Source organism: Vombatus ursinus, unplaced genomic scaffold, assembly GCF_900497805.2.
Source record: "Vombatus ursinus unplaced genomic scaffold, bare-nosed wombat genome assembly UNPS02014794.1, whole genome shotgun sequence".
NCBI lineage: Eukaryota > Metazoa > Chordata > Mammalia > Diprotodontia > Vombatidae > Vombatus > Vombatus ursinus.
The window spans coordinates 3,865,460-3,887,753 of record NW_020954572.1 but is presented as its reverse complement, the minus strand read 5'-3'; the positions used below and the strand labels follow the sequence as shown (position 1 = coordinate 3,887,753).

General features: G+C 40.9%; 1 protein-coding gene across 1 annotated transcript in view; it reads right to left on the bottom strand.

The window, feature by feature from the left end:
- Positions 1–291: 291 nt before the first annotated feature.
- The window catches only part of FBLN5 (fibulin 5), a 131,640-nt gene continuing 109,637 nt past the window's right edge, over positions 292–22,294 (bottom strand). Inside the window, 1 exon segment of the mRNA XM_027869949.1 lies at positions 292–1,043. Coding sequence (XP_027725750.1) covers positions 882–1,043 — 162 coding nt within the window. The 3' untranslated portion in view covers positions 292–881.

Here is a 22,294-nt window from a genome sequence, read left to right as displayed (position 1 = left end):
CCCATGAAGACCATATGCTAAGGTGTGAAAGAGTTGGATTTTGCATCTGTGAAAGGAATATCCACTTCAATGGAGTAGAACCACCAAGTCCTCAAACTACTGAAGTTAGTTATATCACCATAGGCTATGCAACAGTGGGTAGGAAAATTAGTTTGGAAAAATCAAATATGAAAGTGATTTTTAAGGACATGTTGAAAGATTTTTTCCAACCCCCACATCCCCCATTCCCATTCTGTTTCTTTTTTTAAATGGGCCCAAGATGGTCAAGGAAGGAGTAAACCATCAGACAAATTTAGGAACAACTGAAACTTCTTTTATGGTTGACAATTCCAGACATGTTTTTTAAACAAACTCTATAAAAATGCTTACATCCTGCCACAATTTGATTTTTATAGCCTTCTCAGTACATGCAAGAGCAAACTAGCTACACCTAGCATTCTCCACCAGTTCTTTGGGGCCATTGCAAAGTAGCATTGTAGCTCCAGACAGGAAGGGGAAGGAAGAAAAGGGAAGGGCCGAGCAGAGGAAAGGTGTTCACAGTCCTTTGCATTATAATCATACCCTGGCCGAACCTAATCAAATAGAAAAGACAGAAATAACCAAATTTAAAAATCACCACTGACATCAAATGGAGCCACATGATAATACACTTCCACATGTTTACATCATAGAAAGTTCAGGGGATGGGGGCAGTGCTTCCCTCAGAGTGTCATGGACCAGCAGGTCAACAGGGTGGTACTGGTTGTGGAGTCAGAACAGTTAGCACTGACTCCTGAGAGAAACATTCAGCAGGAAAGGGATAACGTTCCTTTTTCTCTTTTTTTTTTCTCTTGTTTCTGGCATGTAGGAATGTTAAAAAAAAAAAACCCCTAGCTTGGGACTTAGAATGGATGCTGTGACACATATATCCTCAGCCGGATGACGGAGCTGCCCCTGAAGTTGATGACGGTGTTTACAGTGATCATTTCCAAGTCTAGCTGGATGTCCCGAGGCCCTTTGATAGGGCGAGTCATCACCAGGGTGGCACTGATGGGTCCAGTTTGCTACAGAAAGAATAAAACAATGACTGTAATAATAAGAAAAGCCCACATTTCTATAGCACCTAAAGGTTAACAAAGCAATTTTTTCATAAGAACACAACATTATCCCCATTGTAAGTTTAGGGTTTCTGTGTTTATGTTTTAATCTGGTTCCTGGTTGGCCATGGTCAAAGAATTCATCATCTTATAGCAAATCTGCTAGGAATGAGCCTTAGCTAGGCTGGTCTTTAGACCATACTCAAAACCTTACTGCTTTGGTAAGACCTGCCAGAATTTTGAGTCTTTGAAAACTTATCACCTCCACACCATGATACGCAGAAGAGCAGGAAACTGAAAGTCAGAGACATAGTCACTTGCCTAAGCCCAGGCACTGTGTTAAGCTCTGAGGATACCAAAAGAAAAAAAAAAAAAGGCCAAAGATAGCCCTTGCCCTCAAGAGCTCCCAGTCTAGTGAAAGAGAGAACATGCAAAATTATGTACAAACAAAATATTGTTCAGGGTAAATTGGAGATAGTCAACAGAGGGAAAGCACTAGAATTAAGTGCCAGAGATGAGATCAGTAAGACAGTAATTCAGATGGACTAATTCCATAGCATGGAAGTTTCCTCTCCAAGGTTCTCAAGCAGTTACTGAACAAATAGCAGGGCAGACCCTAGGGCCTAAGATTTCAGTTTTAGATCCAGCTCTTTCATGACTAGTTTTGTGATCTTGGGAAAGTAACATCAACTCCCTGAGCTGCAGTTTCATCATATGCTCTGTGTGTGTGTTTATGTGTGTACGTTATATATATAAACAGACACATACATATATTTGCCTGCAATCTTGTACATCTTATCAAAAGGAGAAAAAAGGCAGGGAGACAAAATGGCATGCATGCTGAGCTAGATATCATAAAGAGTAGCCACAATATAGGAAGGTATGAGTAGTTACTATAGGAAGACTAGCAGTAGACATGCAATTCACAGAAGACAAAGTATAAGAAAGGAATTATCAATAAAATGCCTGGCTTCAGATAAATAGCCTCAAATGCACAAAGCACGGCTAACAAGTAAAAAAAAAAACCAAAGGTCTTAAAGCTAGGAAACAAATTCAACCTCGTAGTTACCACTGAAATATGGAGTGGGAAGGAGGGGCACAACTGTGGATGGCTGTGTAAGAGAGTAACTTATTTAAAAAGAATGAAATTGGGTAATGGCTGAACATGTTATGGCATATGATCATGATGGAATATTACTCTGCTGTAAGAAATGATGAGGTTGTTGATTTTAGGAAAACATGGAAAGATTTGCATGAAGTAACGAAGAGTGAAATGAGCAGAACCAAGAGAACGTTTACCGTAACAGCAATATTGTTAGAACAACTGTGAACAATTAAGATATTCTGAGTATTATAATTATAGTAATACTATAAGTATATTATAATTATTATCTATAATATTATATAAATATAATATTATAATTATTCTAATCAACTACAAAGGACCTATGAAGGAAGATGCTATCCACCTCCAGGGAAAGAACTAATAAATAGAAATATGCATAAAAAAAAAAGGAATGAAATAAATAAAAAGGTAGGAAGTGAGAAAGCCTAATAGGATTGTATACTAAGAAAATTTCAAGGCCTTTCCCCTGAAAGTAAAAGAAACAGTAAGTTAAAATTAAAGAATGTTCCAAGATGGGAGGTATGTGCCTGTAATAAGAGACAAGGATCTTATAATTGGTTTCTCCTAAGGAGTATTTTTATACTACAAGACCTCCCTTTCTGAGGGCTGTATCCCAGTCCAAGAAAAGGGATATATAAGTCCCCAATGGCAACCAACAACCATTTTGACAGGGGAAGAGAATAAGCATTTATATAATACCTACTAAGTGCCAGGCACTATGCTACACACTTTACAAATATCATCTAATTTCATCCTCACAATAACCCTAAGAGGTAGGTTCTGTTATTATCTCCATTTTATAATTGAGCAAACTGAGGCAAACAGGTTAAGTGACTTGTCCAGGGTCACAAAGTAAGTATCAGAGGCCAAATCTGAACTCAGGTCTTCCTGACTCCAGATTCAGCACCCTATCTATTGTATCACCTAGTTGTCTCTAGGCAGGAAGGAGATAGAAACAGAGGTGGAGCTATCATGGCTTTAGGAGTAATAATAGCTAGCCTTTCTATAGCATTTTAATATTTTCCAAGCACTTTACAAATATTATCTCAATTGGTCCTCACAACAACACTAGGAAGCAGGTACTATTATTATCCCCATTTTTCAGTTGAGGAAACTGAGGCAGGGTGACTTGCTCAGAGTCTCACAGCCAGTGAGTGCCTGAGGCTGGATTCGATCTCAGGTGTTCCTCATAAGTCTAGCACTCTATCTGCTGCCACCACCTAGCAGGAGTACTAAGTGATCATAGCAAGGGCAGAGGACAGGACTAGGCCTCATGATTCAGGACACAGAATGACTCCCTCCACAAAGCAGTGCTTCTGATGAACAATGCTTCCTTCTTGAAATGGTATTTCTAAGAGTAAGGGACAGAAGGAAAAAATGAAATGGGAAGAGATGCACATATGCACCAACAAAGAAATAGGATAAGGAGGGAGTTCAAATTTGGTACCCCAGAACACTATCCTCATGAGGGAGTCAGAGAGAATAAAGAAGAATAGAGACAATGAAGCCTATGTTAGAATTCAGAATAGACTAAAACCAAAGAGGAATGAGGAAGAAGGAAAAGTAAAGGAAAATTTCTTCAGAAAGGGTATTTCTAGAGGATGTTACTTAAACTAAGAAGTTTGGGGAAATTGAAGATTTTGAACCACACTAAGCATGACCTTCCCTTTGGAAGGTCAAAGAGAAAAACAGAGAGAGAGAAATTAATAATTTAATTAAATTCAAGGAATTTGAATGAAACAATTAAATGGTGCTAAGGGAGGAACAGACCAGTACCAAAGTAATACAGGAACAAATACTGACTTAAAAATAAATGCAAAAGAAACAAACAGAAGAAAGCCCAAACCTAAATATCACAACTTTGAATGGGAATTTGTTAAACAATTCAATAAAAGGAAGATAGAATAACAGAGTGAATAATAAAACTAAATCCTTCCCCCTCATTATTTTACTACATGTAAGAGACACATCTAAAAAAAATTAATGGTATGTGGAAATATCAGAGGCTACAGCTGGGGACTCAAACAAATGAGAGGAACTATATTCTGAAAGCGATTCTCACCAAGTAGAAACTTGTCAAAGTGGAAATGTTTGCAAACTGGGAAATAGTGGTCAGTCTGTCTTTAGAATTTGATGCAAAAGAAAAGAAAGCCAATCATAGTCTGACATGAATCCTATATTTGGAGAGAGCAGATTTGGAAGGGTTCAGAGAAGGGTTATGTAGAATACTGTGTCCTAAAATTCTGTAACAGGGGGCAGCTAGGTGGTGCAGTGGATAGAGCACTGGCATTGGAGCCAGGAGGACCTGAATTCAAATCCAGTCTCAGATCAGACACTTGACACTTACTAGCTGTGTGACCCTGGGCAAGTCAATTAACCCCAATTGCCTCACCAAAAATAAATAAATAAAATAAAATACTATAACAGAACCCAGCCCAGAGAAAATCAATAAATACAATTTGAAGATAGGAACAGAAAATTTGTGAAGGGAAGAAAAAGGGGTGTCATTTAAAGAAACTAATGTGAATAACACAGGGAATTCATCAACCAAATTAGATCTTTTTAAAGATACGCATAGAAGACAGAAGCAAGGACAGAAAATAAAAGATAAATACAAAGGTATGGCCTGGTTCTATAATACTGTCAGGTGCACTAAAGCTCAGACCAGCTATGCCTCTAGATATGGAAGAAACTGGCAGATGTGATTACTGAGTCATTGTCAGTAATCTTCAGAATCAAGAAAAATGGGATACGTTGCATGACTGGAAAGTGGCAAATAGTCTTTTGATTATCAAAAGATGTGGTTTTGGTTTTTATTTCTGGCAAAATTCTAGAATGTATTGTTAAAGGGATGGTTAGTAAACACTTAGAAATGGAAGCAGTCAGGTAGCTGGATCAAAAACAGGTCACGTCAAGTTGGCTTCATTTCCTTTTTCAACAGTCACATAACTATTAGATCAGGGGAATAACATAGATATTCTTCACCTAGAAGTCAGAAAAACACTGAACAAAATTCTCCATGCTGTCTTTTTATACTACACGGAAAGATGTAACTTATCTAGAATAATAGGATAGAGATTTAGAGTTGAAAGGGATCTCAAAGGTAGAAAATCTGAGACCCAATGAGGTTAAGTGATTTGCCCAAGAGCACACAGATGGTAAATGTATGAGAAAGAGATTTGAACTTAGGGCCCTTCACTCTGGAGCCAATGTACTTTCCATTGTGCCATAGTGCTGATTTGGAATTGATTGAATAGCTAGTTCCAAAGAAAGTCATTAATGGGTCCTTAGCATGGAAGGAAGACTCTAGTAAACCATCCCAGTGATCTGTGCTTGGCCTTGCACTTAAATTAAACATTTTCGTCAATGGGATGTGTGTGTGTGTGTGTGTGTGTGTGTGTGTGTGTGTATGTTTAGATGACATGGTCATCAAATTTGCAAATTGAAAAGCTATAGTTCTTCTATATTGAATGGTAGAGTACAGATCCACAAAAGATCTCAAGGTTAGGCTAAGATGACTTTTAATAAGGATCAGTAGTCTCATGCTTTGGTTCAAAGAATTAACTTGATAAGTGTAAGATGTGGGAAACATGGCTAAACAGCAGTTAATCCAAAAGAGATTTGAGGGTTTTAGTAGGCTGTGGACCTCAACATGCATCAACAATAGGAGACAAAAAATAGATAGAGACAAAAAATAATGCAAACAGACTGAATTAAGTCAGATGGGGGGCAGGGAGAGACAAAAAGAGAGAGAATGTCTAGACCAAGGAAAACAAAATGTCTTTCTATAACCTACCATACTGGATTTAGTTCTGGCCATCCCATTTTAGGAGAACAAGAGAAAGATGAAGAGAGTCCAAAGCATACAACCAAAAAGATAAAGGGCCTTGAAACCATGCAATATTCAGATCAACTGAAGCAATGCTTACAAAAACAAAATAAGAATTATTTCTTAGTTTGCCTTAATGAAAATTTCATCTTTCAAAAGGTAGAGGAATCAATGTGTTGAATTGCTCTGTTGGACTTGATTCTTACCAATAAGAAGGAACTGGCTCCTGAAGTAGTAACAGCTGTCACCTTGGAGAAGAGTGATCACTGTATCTTAGCATTTTTGAGAAAGGAAAAAGGTGGGAGTGGGATGGGGAGACCATGTGTTATAATGAGAACCAGTCTTGGAGTCAGGAAACCTGGGGTTGAGTCCCTCCTTTGACATATATATCTGTAGGACCTTGGACAAGTCAGTCCAGGAAGGGTGGAAGCACTCTAGAATAAAATATGGGTCCAATCCAAGCAAAAAAATTGCAGATGATACAAAGTTGAGATGGACAGCTAGCATGTTATATAACAGAATCAGGATCAAAAAAATCTCACTAGGCTAGATCTCAAGGGAGGGCGTTGAATAGTCTAGTCACTTATTTCCTTCAACAGACCTCCCTCCAAGCATTTGATACTCTGTGTAGACTCATTTCTCAATGGTTAACATACACTTTCTCATATTCTTCCCAACCCAATGATTCTGAACTCCTGGTTGTCATTATACAAATCCCAATTTCCATCTCCCACTGCATATTCCCTTACTCTCATTCCTCTTAACCCAACCCCCTCCCCCCATGGTCTCTCTCCAGACTTACTCCATTTATTGCATTCTCTGGAATGCCTAACAAAGTTACTTTCTTCTAAAACCTTTTCCTTTCCCAATCCCTCTATATTCTGGTTCTCACTGAGGCCTGGCTCCCTTCTAATGATATTCCATCCCTGGCCACCCATTCCAGTCTTATTTTCACTTTTACTTCATTCACTGGTCATGACGGGAGAAGAGATACTTCCTCCCCAGTGCCATTTCCAGGCTCTCCTACTACCAGTATCACTCAGTAACCTTTCCTCCTTCATTCCTCATTCAATACAAAATTATTCTCCAACCAAGATTCTAAAGGTCATTATCTCTTGACCCTCAGGACATTCTTCTTCCTTAAGAGCTTGGTTCACAAGCTTCTTTCCACTACAACTCCTGCCCTCACACTAGAAGACTTCAAGATACATATTGATTATTTCCTCAAAGACCCTAATTTCTTAGTTCCTCAATCTACTCAATTCCCACTATCTACCCCCATTCCACCCCCCCATTCCCACATCAGCTTCACAAGGAAAGGGTCACACTCTTGATCTTGCTGTTACCTACATGTTCATGAACATGAAATCCCTCTAACTCATCATATTTTATTATTCTAGCTTCCCCTATGCCTACAATTCTTTTTGGGCAGATAGGTGTTGCAGTAAATAGTGTACCTGGACTGGAGTCAGGAATACCTGACACTTACCAGCTGTGTAACCCTGAGCAAGTCACTTAACCCTGTTTGCCTCAGTTTCCTCATCTGTAAAATGAGCTGGAGAAGGAAACAGCAAACCACTCCAATATTCCTGTCCAGGAAACCCCAAATGGAGTCATGAAGAGTCAGACACAACTGAAATGACTAAACAATAATAATGATTCTTTCATCCACCTTGTGACCTCCAATCCCTTCATCTCTCAGTTCTTTCCCAGGACATTACCCCTACACTGGCTATACTCTCCTGTATTCCCAATCTCTCCCTTTTGATGAATCAGTTCAACTCTATACTATTCTTTATGAGTCCCTTGACCCTTTACCCTATTGCCAATAATGCCTTGCCAACCACCAATCTTGGGTTAAACCCATCTTCTCTAAACTTTGCTCCCATTCATGTGTTGCTGAACTGATTTGGAGAAAAATCATAAAACCACATTGACTGAGTCAACCACAGCTTAATGTCACATAATCTCAAGTGAGTCCTCACTGCAGCATGGCAGTCTTTTCAGACCTCCCTAATCAATCCACTATCCCATTTGTCTCATTAGCTATTACAAACCTTTTCATCACTCCTCAAACTTCCCATGGCACTCTCTCCTTCCTCCTCTCAGGTAAGAACCTTGCCTCATACTTCACTGAAAAAATCAAGATCATTTGCCAATAGCCCTCTATTCTCCTCACGTCTTCATCTCATATCACTCAGATGTCTTTCCACACTATTTTCTCCTTCACCCCTGACTCATATGAAAAGGAGGACCTTCTTTTTGTTAAGACAAACCTCTCTACATGTACACTTGATCCAATTCCATATTATCTGATTTAGCAAATGTGGACTCCTGCTGCTGTTATCCTCATCTGGGTTTTAGAAATAATAATAGCTCTTTACTATACTGATGATTGATTATATTTAAAGTTTATAAGGCACTTCCTCATAGCAGATTTGTAAGGTAGGTAGTACCAGTAGTATTATCCCCATTTTATCGATGAGGAAACTGAAGCTCAGACAGGTCATGTGACTTGACTGAGGCCACATAGTTGGTAATTGTAAAGGAGGGATTAAAAAAACCGGTTTTCTGAATTTAAGACCAAGGTGCTTTCCACTCCACTGTACTGTCTTTCCCTAAGTTCCCTGTCCTTTATCACCAGATTCTCCACTGGTAAAGAAGGATGAAAAAAGGGAGGAGGGGGAGGGGAGAAGGGATAACCTCTTCCCTTTCTAGCAACTCTCACCCCTGAGGTTGCATGCATTGTGATTTTTTTATGGTGCAGATCAAGAGCACTGGAATTCTGTAATTGACTGGCTATGATACCTTGGGCAAAATCACCTCTCTGGATCTTAGTTTCTTCATTTGTAAAAAAGAGGAGAATTGTACTAGATGATTTGTGAAGGTCTTTCCTTTTCTAACATTCAGTGAGTTATGAAGTTCATTCTAATATGATTTCACCTGAGTAAATAATGTTGGGAGGGAGGAGGAGACCGACAGGATGATTTACCCTAGCCACACATTCCTTTAAGGGGAAACCCATGCCAGCCTCTCCACATAACTTAGGAGAGTGGATAGTGAAGGAGGCCAATTATCACTGCCCCCACAGGGCACTACATTTGCTAAGAGGGAAGGGGGTCCATGGCCCACCCAGACCATTGCACTTCTAGCCACTCCTCTCCCCCCACCCCATTCTTGGATGTACACTCCCAGTTTGGCCCTGGATCAGAGAGTATGTTTTCACGTGTGACCAGCATTGTTTGACAATCAGGAAATGGGTAGGCTGGAGAATGTCAGCTCAGCTTAGCTCTGTCACTCTACTCCATACAGATCATGTAAAAGAAAACTTGGCACAGTGAGAATCCTGTGACTGTAGCCCGTTTGCCAGATGTGATCATGTCCCCAAACCACCTGGATAACAATAAATGCCAGTCATCCATCAAAGCAGTTCATTTGCACTCTGTGTGGTTCATTGAAAATAACAGGGTTACAAAAGAGCTTAACCAGAAGAGCAGTGAATAAGAGAGACAGAGAGAGGAAGAGACAGAAAGAGAGACAGAGACAGAGAGAGAGAAAGAGAGAGAGAGAGGGAGAGACAGAGACAGAGAGACAGAGACTGAGATAAAGACAGAGAGAGAGATGGGGGGAGAGACAGAGAGAAACAGAGACAGAGACAGACAAAGACAGAGACAGAGAGAGAGACTGTATACATATGCAGTGCTGTGGTTGTTGGCTTAACGTTGTTACCTCAAAATCCTCAGTAATACTTTAACTGCTAAATTCTAAGAGGAAATTTCAGGCAAACTACCACACATAGTGTTAGTAGGGGCAGGGACTGGACCTATGAATTTAATGTATGTAAAACTCCCAAATGAAGAAACTCCCTCTCCTATGGCAGGGGAGCACTTTCCACATAATTTGGTTAGAGCATGGAGAGATAAATTGACTCGTATAGGTCCCATAGCTAATATGTGTCAGGGTTAACATTAAACCTAGGTCTTTCTGGCTCCAAGGCCAGCTCCCTATGCAATATTCATCTCTACTGCCTCTCAGGATGTCAGTAGGATAGGAAAAATAGTGTGCTTTAAGGCACAAAAGTGAAGTGGAACACAAGTATCTTGCATAAAACGTGGAAAATTGTTCTACAGTAACTAAAAGGCTGTGAACTGCTTAACTGAGAGGAGACTGGCAGCTTTAATGCTTCGGTTCATTGCACCAGAAGGGACCTCAGAGGACAAGTCTACCCCCCTCATTTTACAGATAAGAAAACTGAGGTCCAGAGACCCAAGGTCAAAAGTGAGAGAGTTGGAGGGGGCCCGAAGTACAGGAAAGATTAGAGGCAATTAGCAAACCCGGAGGAAAAGAACACAAGTAGGGAGTAAGGGAGCAATGTTTAAATTAAGATTCAAGAGAGTAAATAGAAGTCTGGGTTGAGGTTGAAGCCTGGAGTCAACAGGTCTAGAGCCTGAGGAAGGAAATCACGAGCTGAGTCCAGGAGCAAAAGGTCCAAGGACATAGAGACAACTTGCATTGAAGAGATGTGAGAAAGCACTATGAATGAGGAAAAGTAAAAAGCAAGGGTGACTACTCATATGAGAAATCAGTCAGATAAACTGTCCTTTTATAGCAGAGGCATGATAGGCTTCCAAGGGTGTGCTGAAGCCAGTTTGGACTGGCTCTTAAGAGCTGATTGTTAAATTTTCATTTTGAGCATTTGTTGTTTTTCAGTCTGGTCTGCCTCTTTCTGACCCCATTTGGGGTTTTCTTGGCAAAGATACTGGAGTGGTTTGCCATTTCCTTCTCCAGCTCATTTTACAGATGAGGAAACTGAGCTAAACAGGCTGAAATGACTTGCCCAGAGTAGCATACCTAGTGTTTGAGGCCACATTTGAACTCAGGTCTTCCTGACTCCAGGCATGGCACTCTATCCACTGTGCCACCTAGCTGCTCTTGTGAGCATTTACACTTCAGAAACAAACACTAAAAATGAAGGTTTAATTTCTTTGTCTTGTTGATGAAGAAAATGTTAATAACGCTAATTAAACTATGTCAAGTATCCTTTTTTTTTTCAAAGAGCTGGTTGTTAAACATTTACCATCCTTGCCTGGCCCCCTCTTCTTTCAGATGTGGTACCATAGCTGTGGGCAAAGACATCATCACTCCCCTTAGAAGGTTTCCATGAGTACAAGGTTGTGACTATTATTTCCATGAGTACAAGGTTGTGAAATATTATTGTTGGAAGACCTTCACCAACTTGGAAAGGCAATGTTTGTTGCCAAAAGGAAGACAAGGCACCATGCTATTTGAACTCAAAGAATGTACCATCTGCCTCTGATGTCTATTAGAATGCCCTTAGATTTTTCTGCACAGGTCTATCAGGGTAAACTTGAAAATGAAGTGGCATTGATATTCTACCAAACTGATGAGGCATTGCACATCTCCTGGCATTATAGCACAACCTCCCCCTTAGGTGGATGCCCTCTGTACCAACTTATGAAGTGCTCCAGGAATTCTATCTCTTATTTTTCAGTTACTACTTTTCCAGTTGGCAGTTGGTGTTGACCTAGGCACTGGAGAATGGCCTAGATGGATTCAGAACGTTGAGAGAGATCCTAGATCCCAGGCACAGATGAAACTATTATTGAGCCAAACTATACCACCTCCCACAGTCCATCAGTTCTTTAAAAATAGAGATTGTGTTCAAATCCAGCCTCAGACCAAACACTGGACACTTACTAGCTGTGTGACCCTGGGCAAGTCACTTAACCCCAATTGTCTAAAAAAAAATGAAAAAAAAATAGAGATTGCGGACCTATGAAGTAGTGCAGGGCCATTGTACAAGCCATATGGCAAATTCCAATATTCATATAGGTCATGACATATCTTGAAAGCTATTTTCTGCTCATTACCCTCCAGCATCAAAAATAGATTGGACATTCCCTGAAGGTCAGGTTTGGCAAATTGCACCATCTGAGCCAGCTGGTCCAATATTGCTTCCAGATAATAGTAAAATTCAAGACCCTTTTATCATAGCAGAGCCTCAATTCCCTGTTCTTTTTCTCAACAAATAGTATTAAACCCCTGGTAGGATACATGGAAGGTTTCATGATTTCTTTATAATATTTTTTATGAGAAATTCTTGCATGAGTAGATCTAGATAGCTGGATTTTATGCTTCTAGGACCAAGTTAATAGCAAAATTACAAGGCCAATATGGTGGTAACTGAATATGTCCCAAAATTGAACATATCCCAGAATTCCTAGAATTGGCAAGGGAGTGTCTGGTTATAGTCTAGCTGGGGACCATAGCTAGGTAAGGTAGATATCTACTCCAGCCAATGCTTCTGTTAATATGCTGAGCAGGATGTGACATTTCCTAAATTCCAGGCAATGTCAAAATTAGGAAAATCATGGCAACAAATGGCCAAGAAGTACTTGGGAGTGTGTGAATAATTTATGTTAAGGCTGAGCAAGTATAATATTGCCACACTGAACAAGAAAGACTGAGTCTCCTGGATCACTGGTCCAGAAAGAATTGGGTACCTGCCGATTATCTTTGCTATCACCAGAAAAAGAAGTTAAGCACCCAGGGAAAGTTATCTTTGTTGTCTATTAAATCCCTTGAGACTCCAGAATTCACCAAAGCTATGACTGGCCATCCTGATTATTGTGGAGTTTAATCTCAAGGATCAGGAACAGGAAGAGTGTTAGGAAAGCTGTAGTTTTCACTCAGCGGGGCCTTGATGGAAGGGGTCTCTATCAAGACCACCCCCCCCCCCGACCTATCCGTGGAGGTGGGCAGGATAACATATGGATAATCCTATTTTATCATGCCTTGATCCAAGTTATCTGTCAGCCAGACCTGGTACCCTATAACCTAGAGAGGCACTTTCATATTGTACATTATACATTGCTATTGATCAAAACAAGTGGATTCCAAGATAAATCCTGGCTTTGGGTCTTGCTGAAGGAACTGGCCTATTTTGCTGTGTTTCTGCTTCTATAGCTTAGCCAGCAAATCCAATAGCTTGCTATTTTGATGTTAAAAGAAATTACTGAAAGTCTCCAAGATCTGCTGAAGGAATTCCTTCATGTCATCTGATAGATGGCATTTCCTTGCGAAGTAAGGGATGGACCAGTGGGAAGCTAGTCCCAACAGACAAGACATATACCAACCATCTTAGCCAAAGATGCAGGGAGTCCCTGGGGTGAAGGTCCAGAAATCTGAGAGAGCTCCTTTGCTCCCTAATTGGTAAACTAGTCTGGGAACCTCATTATACACTAGTAGGTAAAATAGTTGGCAGAAACCATTTCCAGAACCATTTGTTTACTTGAACCCTGAGGCTCCCCAATCAATTAACCAACAACAAGCATTTATTAATATAAGGGTAGGTTTGGTTGATTTACTCAACCCTATCCCATTTAAAGTAAGTGATTAGATATTCAATCAATCATAGACTTTAAAGGAAGTATGGAAAGCCCATTTAATCAGAAATATGTTCCAATTGGCTGAGGGATTTTATCATGTCCTCTGGGTCCTGTATAAAGGTATCAAGTGTTTTGGAATCAGAAAATTCCAGAAATTGGAACAAGCATGACTTTCCAGTAAAACCCCTGAGGAAAAACCACCTGGAAGGGAAGGAGAGGCCTAGGCTTCAACCAAATGTTTTTCCTCCTTTCCCCTTTTGTCTGAGGAGGACTTTTCAAGCTTTAAAAGGTCCAGAGAATTTTGAACTTCCCATCTTCTCATCAGTGTCCTAGAATTGTCCCCCAAGACAGCCATGGCAGTGTCTTCATTGGGAGCTAAGAACAAGCTGGAGGCAGAGTCACCATGCTTAATTAAGCAGCCATGAATGGGAGGAAAGGACTTCCAACCACCAGAAGCTAAGTTTGAGTCCAACCATGGACTTTATATACAGTAGTGGGAAAATATGTCACATATTTTTGGGGAATGTTGTCTACCAACTTCCTTCATTACCTTAGTAAGTATCCCTTTTTAAAAATTACTTAAAACTCAGATTCTTAAAATCCAGCCACTGCTCAGATTCTTATAATCTAGCCAATAGATCACTAATGTTCAGACTCTTTAAGAGTCTGCCCAATATGACAGATGTTCTAATAAACCTTGTCTTTGGCTGAAAGAAAGCTTGGGTCAAATTCTTTCGGGCAGGACCACGTGTTGTGATTTTGGGGTCCCAGCACCCCTAAATCTCTAAACCTCAACATTTCGGTGGCCTGTATGGGGAAAACTGCCTAACCCCAGGTTCTTCTTCAGCCAAGACTGGAAGGTATGTAAGCCTCCCCCCCTTCTTTCTTGCCCTGCGGTTGGGGTCACTCTACAAGTACCTAGCAAGGCTTGGAGGTGCTTTGTGGGCAGACAGCTACGAAGCTATCTCACACTCGGCCTGATGCTCTCAGTTCACTGGTTTGGATCCGAGGCCATGGACCTGAGTACACTTTCTGCAGCATAGAGGACAAGGACAGACACCCTATCTGGAAGCATATGCCCAATTCTGTCAATTCTCTCTGCAGCTTACTTACTCCCTTCCCTCTACACCCCTGGATCCTCCTTCATGGAGGTTACAGGGAAAAGTTAGAACAGCTAAAAACATCTTAGACAATCTAGCCAATAGTTCACAGATGCTCCGATTCCTAAACCCCTAAACCTCAACATTTTGGTGGCCCATACACAGATTCTAGAGGTTCTGTGATCAGTCATTAAGGAGGTTTTTTTTTTTTTTTTGGTTTTGGGTTTTTTTTTTTTTGGTGAGGAAATTGCGGTTAAGTGACTTGCCCGAGGTCACACATCTAGTATGTGTCAAGTGTTTGGTCTGAGGCCGGATTTGCAGGGCCAGTGCTCTATCCACTGCTCCACCTAGCTGCCCCTATTAAGGAGTTTTGAACTACCTCCTTGCAACCCTGGTCACTCCCTTCTCCCACTCCCTTCCCTTGAGTCAAGAGGGTATCTGTTAGTCCCTCTCATAGGAGAAGAGAGTTTCACCCTCCCCCCCACCTCTGAATTCTCCCTGTACAGCATGAGCCCCACTGGCAATGGCCTTGGGCCATGGGGCAACCTTTGCCTGGAAGCATCACCCAGGTTCAGCACATCCTGCTTAAGGTAAAGAAGCTGGCCTCTGAACTTGGCCTACAGGCCATTCACCTCCAGTTGGTAGCAAACACTGGGCACCAGCCAATGTCCCCCCATGACCCCTAGATGCAGCCCGTGCTCAGTTCCAGTCAACCTCCTGTTTGGGACTCCCTCAAGACCAGGACAGCTCTACACCCCTTGCCAACAGGAAGCAGTTTCAGAAGCCAAGACCTTTATCTTTTACCTCAAATATATTTGGGTCCCATTTGTGTGAGGGGTGGAATGATGGGGTTGGGATCTGGACCCCAAAAAGGAAAAACCCTGGACTTTCCCACATGCCCAAATCTCTGGCATTCGCCTGAGGCTATAATCCTGTCAACTAGCCTTTCATTATCACCTCAACCAATATCCCAATTCTGTTACCCTTAACCTAGCCTAACCTTCCATTGTCTTCCCTCCCTATAGCCCCCAGCCTCTTCCCATCCTCAATCCTAGCTAGGCTCCATTCTCCCTTGGCCACGTGGTCCAGGTCCCTGGCATTCTATTACTTCACAGTCTCCCACAGACTACTTGGCCACTCCTATATCCTTCCCACAGTCTTTATGTATATAAGGTCCATCTTGTCTCCATTCAAGTGCTCAGATTCTTAAAATCTAGCTGCTGCTCATATTCTTATAATCTAGCCAATAGGTCACTAATGTTCAGATTCCTTAAGAGTCTGCCTAATATGATGGATGTTCTAATAAACCTTGTCTTTAGCTGAAAAAAAAAATAAAAGTTACTTAAGATGGGCTGACTAAATTATTCTCAACTGATAATCTGGAGTTCAGGAGAAGAGAGAACATATTGATGGGGGCTCAAGCTAATGGCATTACCTGTATTACCCTTAATTCCTGAGGGGTACCCCTAGGACTCTGAGAGAAAGATGAAATTTTACTCCAGAATTTGAGATGTATCAGTAAGGCTGAAAGTTGGAATATGAATTCTTAGAACTTATATAGATTGCATTAAGTACCTACTATGTGGCAGGTACTATACTAAGTTCTGGAGATGTAAATACAAAGAATAACACAATCTCTACTCAGAAGGAACTTATTACAAGAGTGCAACCATTTTTTTTCCCCCTCTGGTCTGGCTTTTGGCATTGGAATATTTAGGATAGCTGCTGTTAGGGAAGTTAAAGAGTTAGGGAAGAGGGCCAATGCACACCAGAGATAAGAGGCAAGAGATAGGCCTACAGAGAGAGAAAACACACCTGGAGATGGGCGTGGGGTAGGGTGTGTTGCAAACCAAGGTCCAGGAGAGCAAACAGAAATTTGGGCTAAGGTCGAAATCTGGAGCTCACAAAGGCAGTAGATCAGGAAGGCAAGGCAAGAAATTATGGACTAAGTCCAAGAGCAGAAAGTCCCAAGCAGGTGGGAGCACGGTACAGAGCAAGGTTAGAAAAACACCTCCATGTGGAGGGAGATATGAAGCGTCAGCAGCTGATAGCTTGTCTCACTCGAGTTATCAAACTGAGGCAGTGTCCTTTGGTGGTGGCCACAAGCTAATCTATTGTCCTCTTCTGTCTCAGCTGTGATCTTGATGTGTCAGAGAGAAGGAAGGAGTCTAGTGCATCTGGAATGAAACGAGTCTACACATGGTCATGAGAAAGGGCACCGTTGTGAGCATGAGTAAAGGGAGGCGAGCAAGAATAAGCATGTATAATACACACCTACTATGTGCCAGGCACACAGTGCTAAGTGCTTTACAAATATTACCTCATTTGATCCTTACAATAACTCCATGAGATAGGGGCTATTAATATGCTAATTAAAAAACTGAGGCAAACAGGGCTAAGTGACTTGCCCAGGTTCACAGAACTGTTAAGTGTTTGAGGCCAGATTTGAACTTGAGTCTTCTTGACTCCAGGCTCCGGGCTCTATACAATGTACTACCTAGCTGGGTACAGGTTTAACACCGAGAGGTGTGGTGCAGCACAAGCCCGTAAGTTTTTGGTCCTGAGTCTTTCTTTTCTTGTGTCACCATTGTGGTAAGTGGTGGTGTTCCTGGGTGTCCACAATAGTCATGGTTCATGCTGCTCCAGATACCAAATACAGCATGCACTAGACCTGGAGGGGTAAGTAAGGATGAAAGTGGTGGTCAGAAACAGCCTTAGAGACATCTACCTGAATAGCACCAGCTGAGCTTACTCCCGCTATCCCATGACTAGAGAAGGGGTACATGGGAGTGGGCATCAAGCAAATGATATGTGGTTAGACACAGCTCTGCCTAGGCTCATAAATTTAAAGCTAGAAAAGATCCTAGAGGCCATCAGGTCCACATCCCTCTTTTTACAGATGAGGAAGGAACAGAGGGGTTAAATGACTTGCCCAGGGTGCTACTTCTTATGTCTAAGGCAGGATTTGAACCCCGATCTCCTTGACTCAAAACCTAGTGCCCTGACCATTATGCTACACTGTCATGTCAGTGACTTGTACATAGGTAGTGTCAGAGGTAGAATTTAAAACCATGTCTTCAGACCTCCAGAGCCAATGTGCCTTCCCAAAAATAGACCATGAGATTACGGAATTTAGAGCTAGAAGAGACTTTATATATCATAGGATAATAGCTTCAGGACCAAAGGGGGCCTCAGAGATCACCTAGCCCAGCCCTTTCATTCTACAAATAAAGAAACAAAGACAAAGGGAAGGAAAGAGACTTATCCAAGACACACAGTCAAGATAAAAGCAGATTGTGGAATTAGTTTTCTTGATTCCAGAATCTAGTGCTCTTTCCACTATAAATACTGACTCTTATCAGTGGGAAAGAATTTTTACAACCAGTATCACTGATAAGGGCCTCATTTCTAAAATACATAGAGAACTAAGTCAAATTTATAAAAATACAAGTCATTTTCCAATTGATAAATGGTCAAAGGATATGAACAGGTAGCTTTCAGATGAAGAAATTAAAGCTATCTATAGTCATATGAAAAAATGCTCTAAATCACTATTGATTAGAGAAATGCAAATTAAAACAACTCTGGGGTACCACATCACACCTATCAAATTGGCCAACATGACAAAACAGGACAATGATGAATGCTGGAGAAGATGCGGGAAAATTGTAACACTAATGCATTGTTGGTGGAGCAATGAATTGATCCAACCATTTTGGAGAGCAATTTGGAACTATGCCCAAAGGGCTATAAAACCGGCAATACCACTTCTAGGTCTGTACCCCAAAGAGATCATAAAAATGGGAAAAGGACTCACATGTGCAAAAATATTTATAGCAGCTCTTTCTGTAGTGGCAAAGAATTGGACATTGAGGGGATGCCCAACAGTTGGGGAATGGATGAACAAGTTGTGCTATATGAATGTAATGGAATACTATTGTGCTATAAGAAATGATGAGCAGGCAGACTTCAGAAAAACCTGGAAAGACTTGTATGGACTGATACTGAGTGAAATGAGCAGAACCAGGAGAACATTGTACACACTAACAGCCACATTGTGCAATGACTAACTTTGATAGACTTAGCTCTTCCCAGCATCTCCAAAAGTCTAATGATGTAAAATGCTATCCACATCCAGAGAAAGAACAATGGAGTCTGAATGCAGATCAAAGCACACAATTTGCTTTTTTCTTTTCCTTCTGTTTTGTTTTGTTTCCTCTTTCTTGTGGTTCCTCCTATTGGTTCTAATTCTTCTTTACAACATGACTAATGTGAAAACATGTTTAATAGGAATGTATATGTAGAGCCTATATCAGATTGCACACCATCTTGGGGTGGGGGGGAAGGGAGAGATGGAGAGAAAATTTGGAACTCAAAAGTTTATTGAAGTGAATCTGGAAAACTAAAAATAAATAAATTAATTAAAAAAACCAGTTCCCTCTTCCCTTCCTTTCTTCTTCTTGAGTGACATCAATAGCAAAATTCTCTTTTGCCACAATTATAAGGAAACTCTTGGACCTTTCTCAATGACTTCAATACCTGTCTTCATCTACAACCCAATCCCCACAATTGTATGTGGATATCTTTAATATTAATTACCCACCTCCACTCCTCTAACAAACAGGCCTCTCAGTTCATCCACGTCTTCAGCTCCCACAACATGAGCTCCATCTCCTCTTTATCAGGGAGTCACAAGTAAAATTACTCCACTTCTAAGATCCAGAATTTTGAAATTCCTCTCTCTGGTCACAATATCCTGTCCTCAGCTCTCCCAAAACTTCCTTCCTTCTAAACCTACTCTTTGTCCTCAATCTCTCCTGGTGGTCCTACTATGCCTGCTCTAGCTTCACTCTCTTCAAAGTCATGACTGCAGAATCAGCCTCTTCAACAGTGCGCCATCCTCCACTAATTCCTTGCTTATTCATCCTGTAAGTGTCCCCATCCTACTATCCTGCACCCTTAGTTATCCCCACCATTACCCTTTTCTATTGCTACAGGAACTCATAAGAGCACAGTCAACCACATTTAGTATAAATTTAAATGACCTAATCTTAATTAGGCCTCACTTCTGCCCGGCAATCTTTTCATTCATAGCTGATGAACTCCCTATCATATTACCCACAATGGCTGCTTCAAATGTTCTTTTCTTTCCCCTAGCCTTTAACGCCACTCCTGACCACTTCTCCCCTAGAAGATCTGCTATTTTACTGAGAATTTTGAGGCTATCCATCATGAGCTCCATTGTCATCCATCCTCTGAACATCATTACTTCTTTATGCCCTCACTCAATCTCTCGTCTATCCCTCTTATCTTAGCTGATGAGATGGCATAGATCTTGCCATCTCCTCTAGGACGTTTTCCACCAAACATTCCCATGTGTTCTCATCATCAGTCTCTCCTTTAAGGGTTGTCGTTGTTTTTCCCTCTATCTGTAAGTCCTCTCTATCGCTTATCCCTACCATCTCTCCAAATTATCATCTAGAATCTCCTTCCTTTTGCTTTAGAAACTCAGAATAAATTAGTAACATTCACAGTCTCCACTGCCTCACAACCCTCTCATTCTTCAATCCCTTACAATCTGGCTTCCATCACCAACGGTTTATTTTAAAATTTTTCTCCAAGATCAACAATAAACTCTTAAATGTAGTTATCAAATCCAAAGGTCTTTTCCTCCTCAATCTTTCTGCAGCATTCTACGTTGTTGATAACTATCTCTTTGATATTCTATCCTTTGGCTTCCATATTTGTTCTCCCTCTACCTCTCCGACCACTGCTTCTGCCTGCTTTAATGGTTCTTTTCCACTTGTCCACTAAGTACAGATGTCCTCAAAATCTCTTTCTTCAACCTTCTCCTCTAAATCTATCTTCTTTGCCAAATTAGATTGTTTTCCTTGACAATTTCCTCCATTCCCATGGTTTCAATTACATATACAGATGAATCCTAAATCTGTATATCCAACCCCAATCTCTTTCTTTCTTGAACTCCATGAGGCAGCTAGGTGGCAGAGTGAATAAAGCACTAGGTCTGGAGTCAGGAAGATCTGAGTTCATCTGGTCTCAGACACTTACCAGCTGGGTGACCCTGGGCAAATCAATGTACCTCCATTTGCCTCAGTTTCCTCAACTGTAAAATGGTGATAATAATAGCACCTATCTATCAGCATTGTTGTGAGGATTAAATGAGATAATATTTGCAAAAGAGCTTAGCACAGTGTCTGGCACATAGAAGACATTTAATAAATGTTTACTGACTGACTAGGATTTTTATCATTCTTGCCAACTGAAGATTAGGGCTCCAAAAAAGAAGTGATTTTGAAAGAAAACAGCTGATTAAAAAGATAGTACCTGAATATGGGATTTAGAGTATACATAACACATACAAATAACAAAGGTTGCTAAGTATCTATACGTCCCTGTGAGCTTATATCTGGAACCATGCATATCTCAAGAAGTCTTTATGCTGTTAATGGGAAGGAAATGCCCAAGTCAGATTTTATTAAAAGCAGCAGGCCCGACATGCAGTAAGAAGAACCTCAATTGAGAGAACCAGTGATTGTTCTAACTGGGGTGACAAGTTCAAATATAAATATTTACAGAACAAAGAGAATGAATGTAAATAAACAAGAGGTAGTTAGGAAAGATGGACACTAAGAATTGGGGACATCAGGAAGAGCTTCATGTTGAAGGTGATATTGAGCTGAATCTTGAAATAAGAGATGAATTCAATGAGGAGGAAATGAATTTCAGATAGAGGGGATAGGGGTGACCAGCGGGAAGGAAAATAGGTGGTATACAGAGTGTCCTTTGTCAAGAACAAAGAGAAAATCAGTATGACTGGATCAAAGAATCTAGAAGGGGAATTAATGTGTTTTTTTTCAGTCATGTCTGACTCTCCACGACCTCATTTGAGGTTTTCTTGGCAAAGATACTGGAGTGGTTTGCCATTTCCTTCTCCAGTTCATTTTACAGGTGAAGAAACTGAGGCAGGCAGGGTTAAATGACTTGCTCAGGGTCACAGTAAGTGTCTGAGGCCAGTTTTGAACTCAGAAAAATGAGTCTTCCTGACTCCAAGCCCACCAACATTCTATCCACTGCACCACCTAGCTGCCCTGAAGTAAAGGGCTTTAAATGCCCCATATGGGAGTATCTATTTTATCCTAGAGGCAATAGGAAGTCACTGGAGTATTGTAATAAACAAGGTAAACTATACAAGGAGACAGTCTCATAGGAATCACTAACATTTTGTGGCATAGAACTAGAATGTGGATATAGATAACAGGAAGCCACTGGAGTTTATTGAGGGAGTTGGGAGGTGGTGACCTGCGCTTTGAGAAGATCCCTTTGACAATTGAGTAGAGAATAGATTAGAGTTGGGGGAGACTTGAGGAAGGGAGCCTAATCAGAGGGCTATGGCAGAAGTCTAAGCAAGAGGTGATGAGAGCCTTACTAGAGTGATGGCTAGATAAATAAAGAGAGAGGGATACATATGAGACATGTCAAAGGTAAAAATTCTTCACTTTCCATCAGTAGCTCTGCTTGGTTTGGACTCCACAGAACTTCATGCTGGTAAGCTGCTCACCTGAAATCTCATTATCCTGCTAATTGACTCTGCTTTGGATACTCAACACCTTCTCCACTCCCTCAGCTTTCTTTCCCCTCTGATTGGAGGTTTGCAGGGTGAAGCACTAAACCCCTCCCAAAGCTTTCCTTTATAGAGAGGTAGGATCTGAACTTCTCAACTCTCAGCTTTCCAT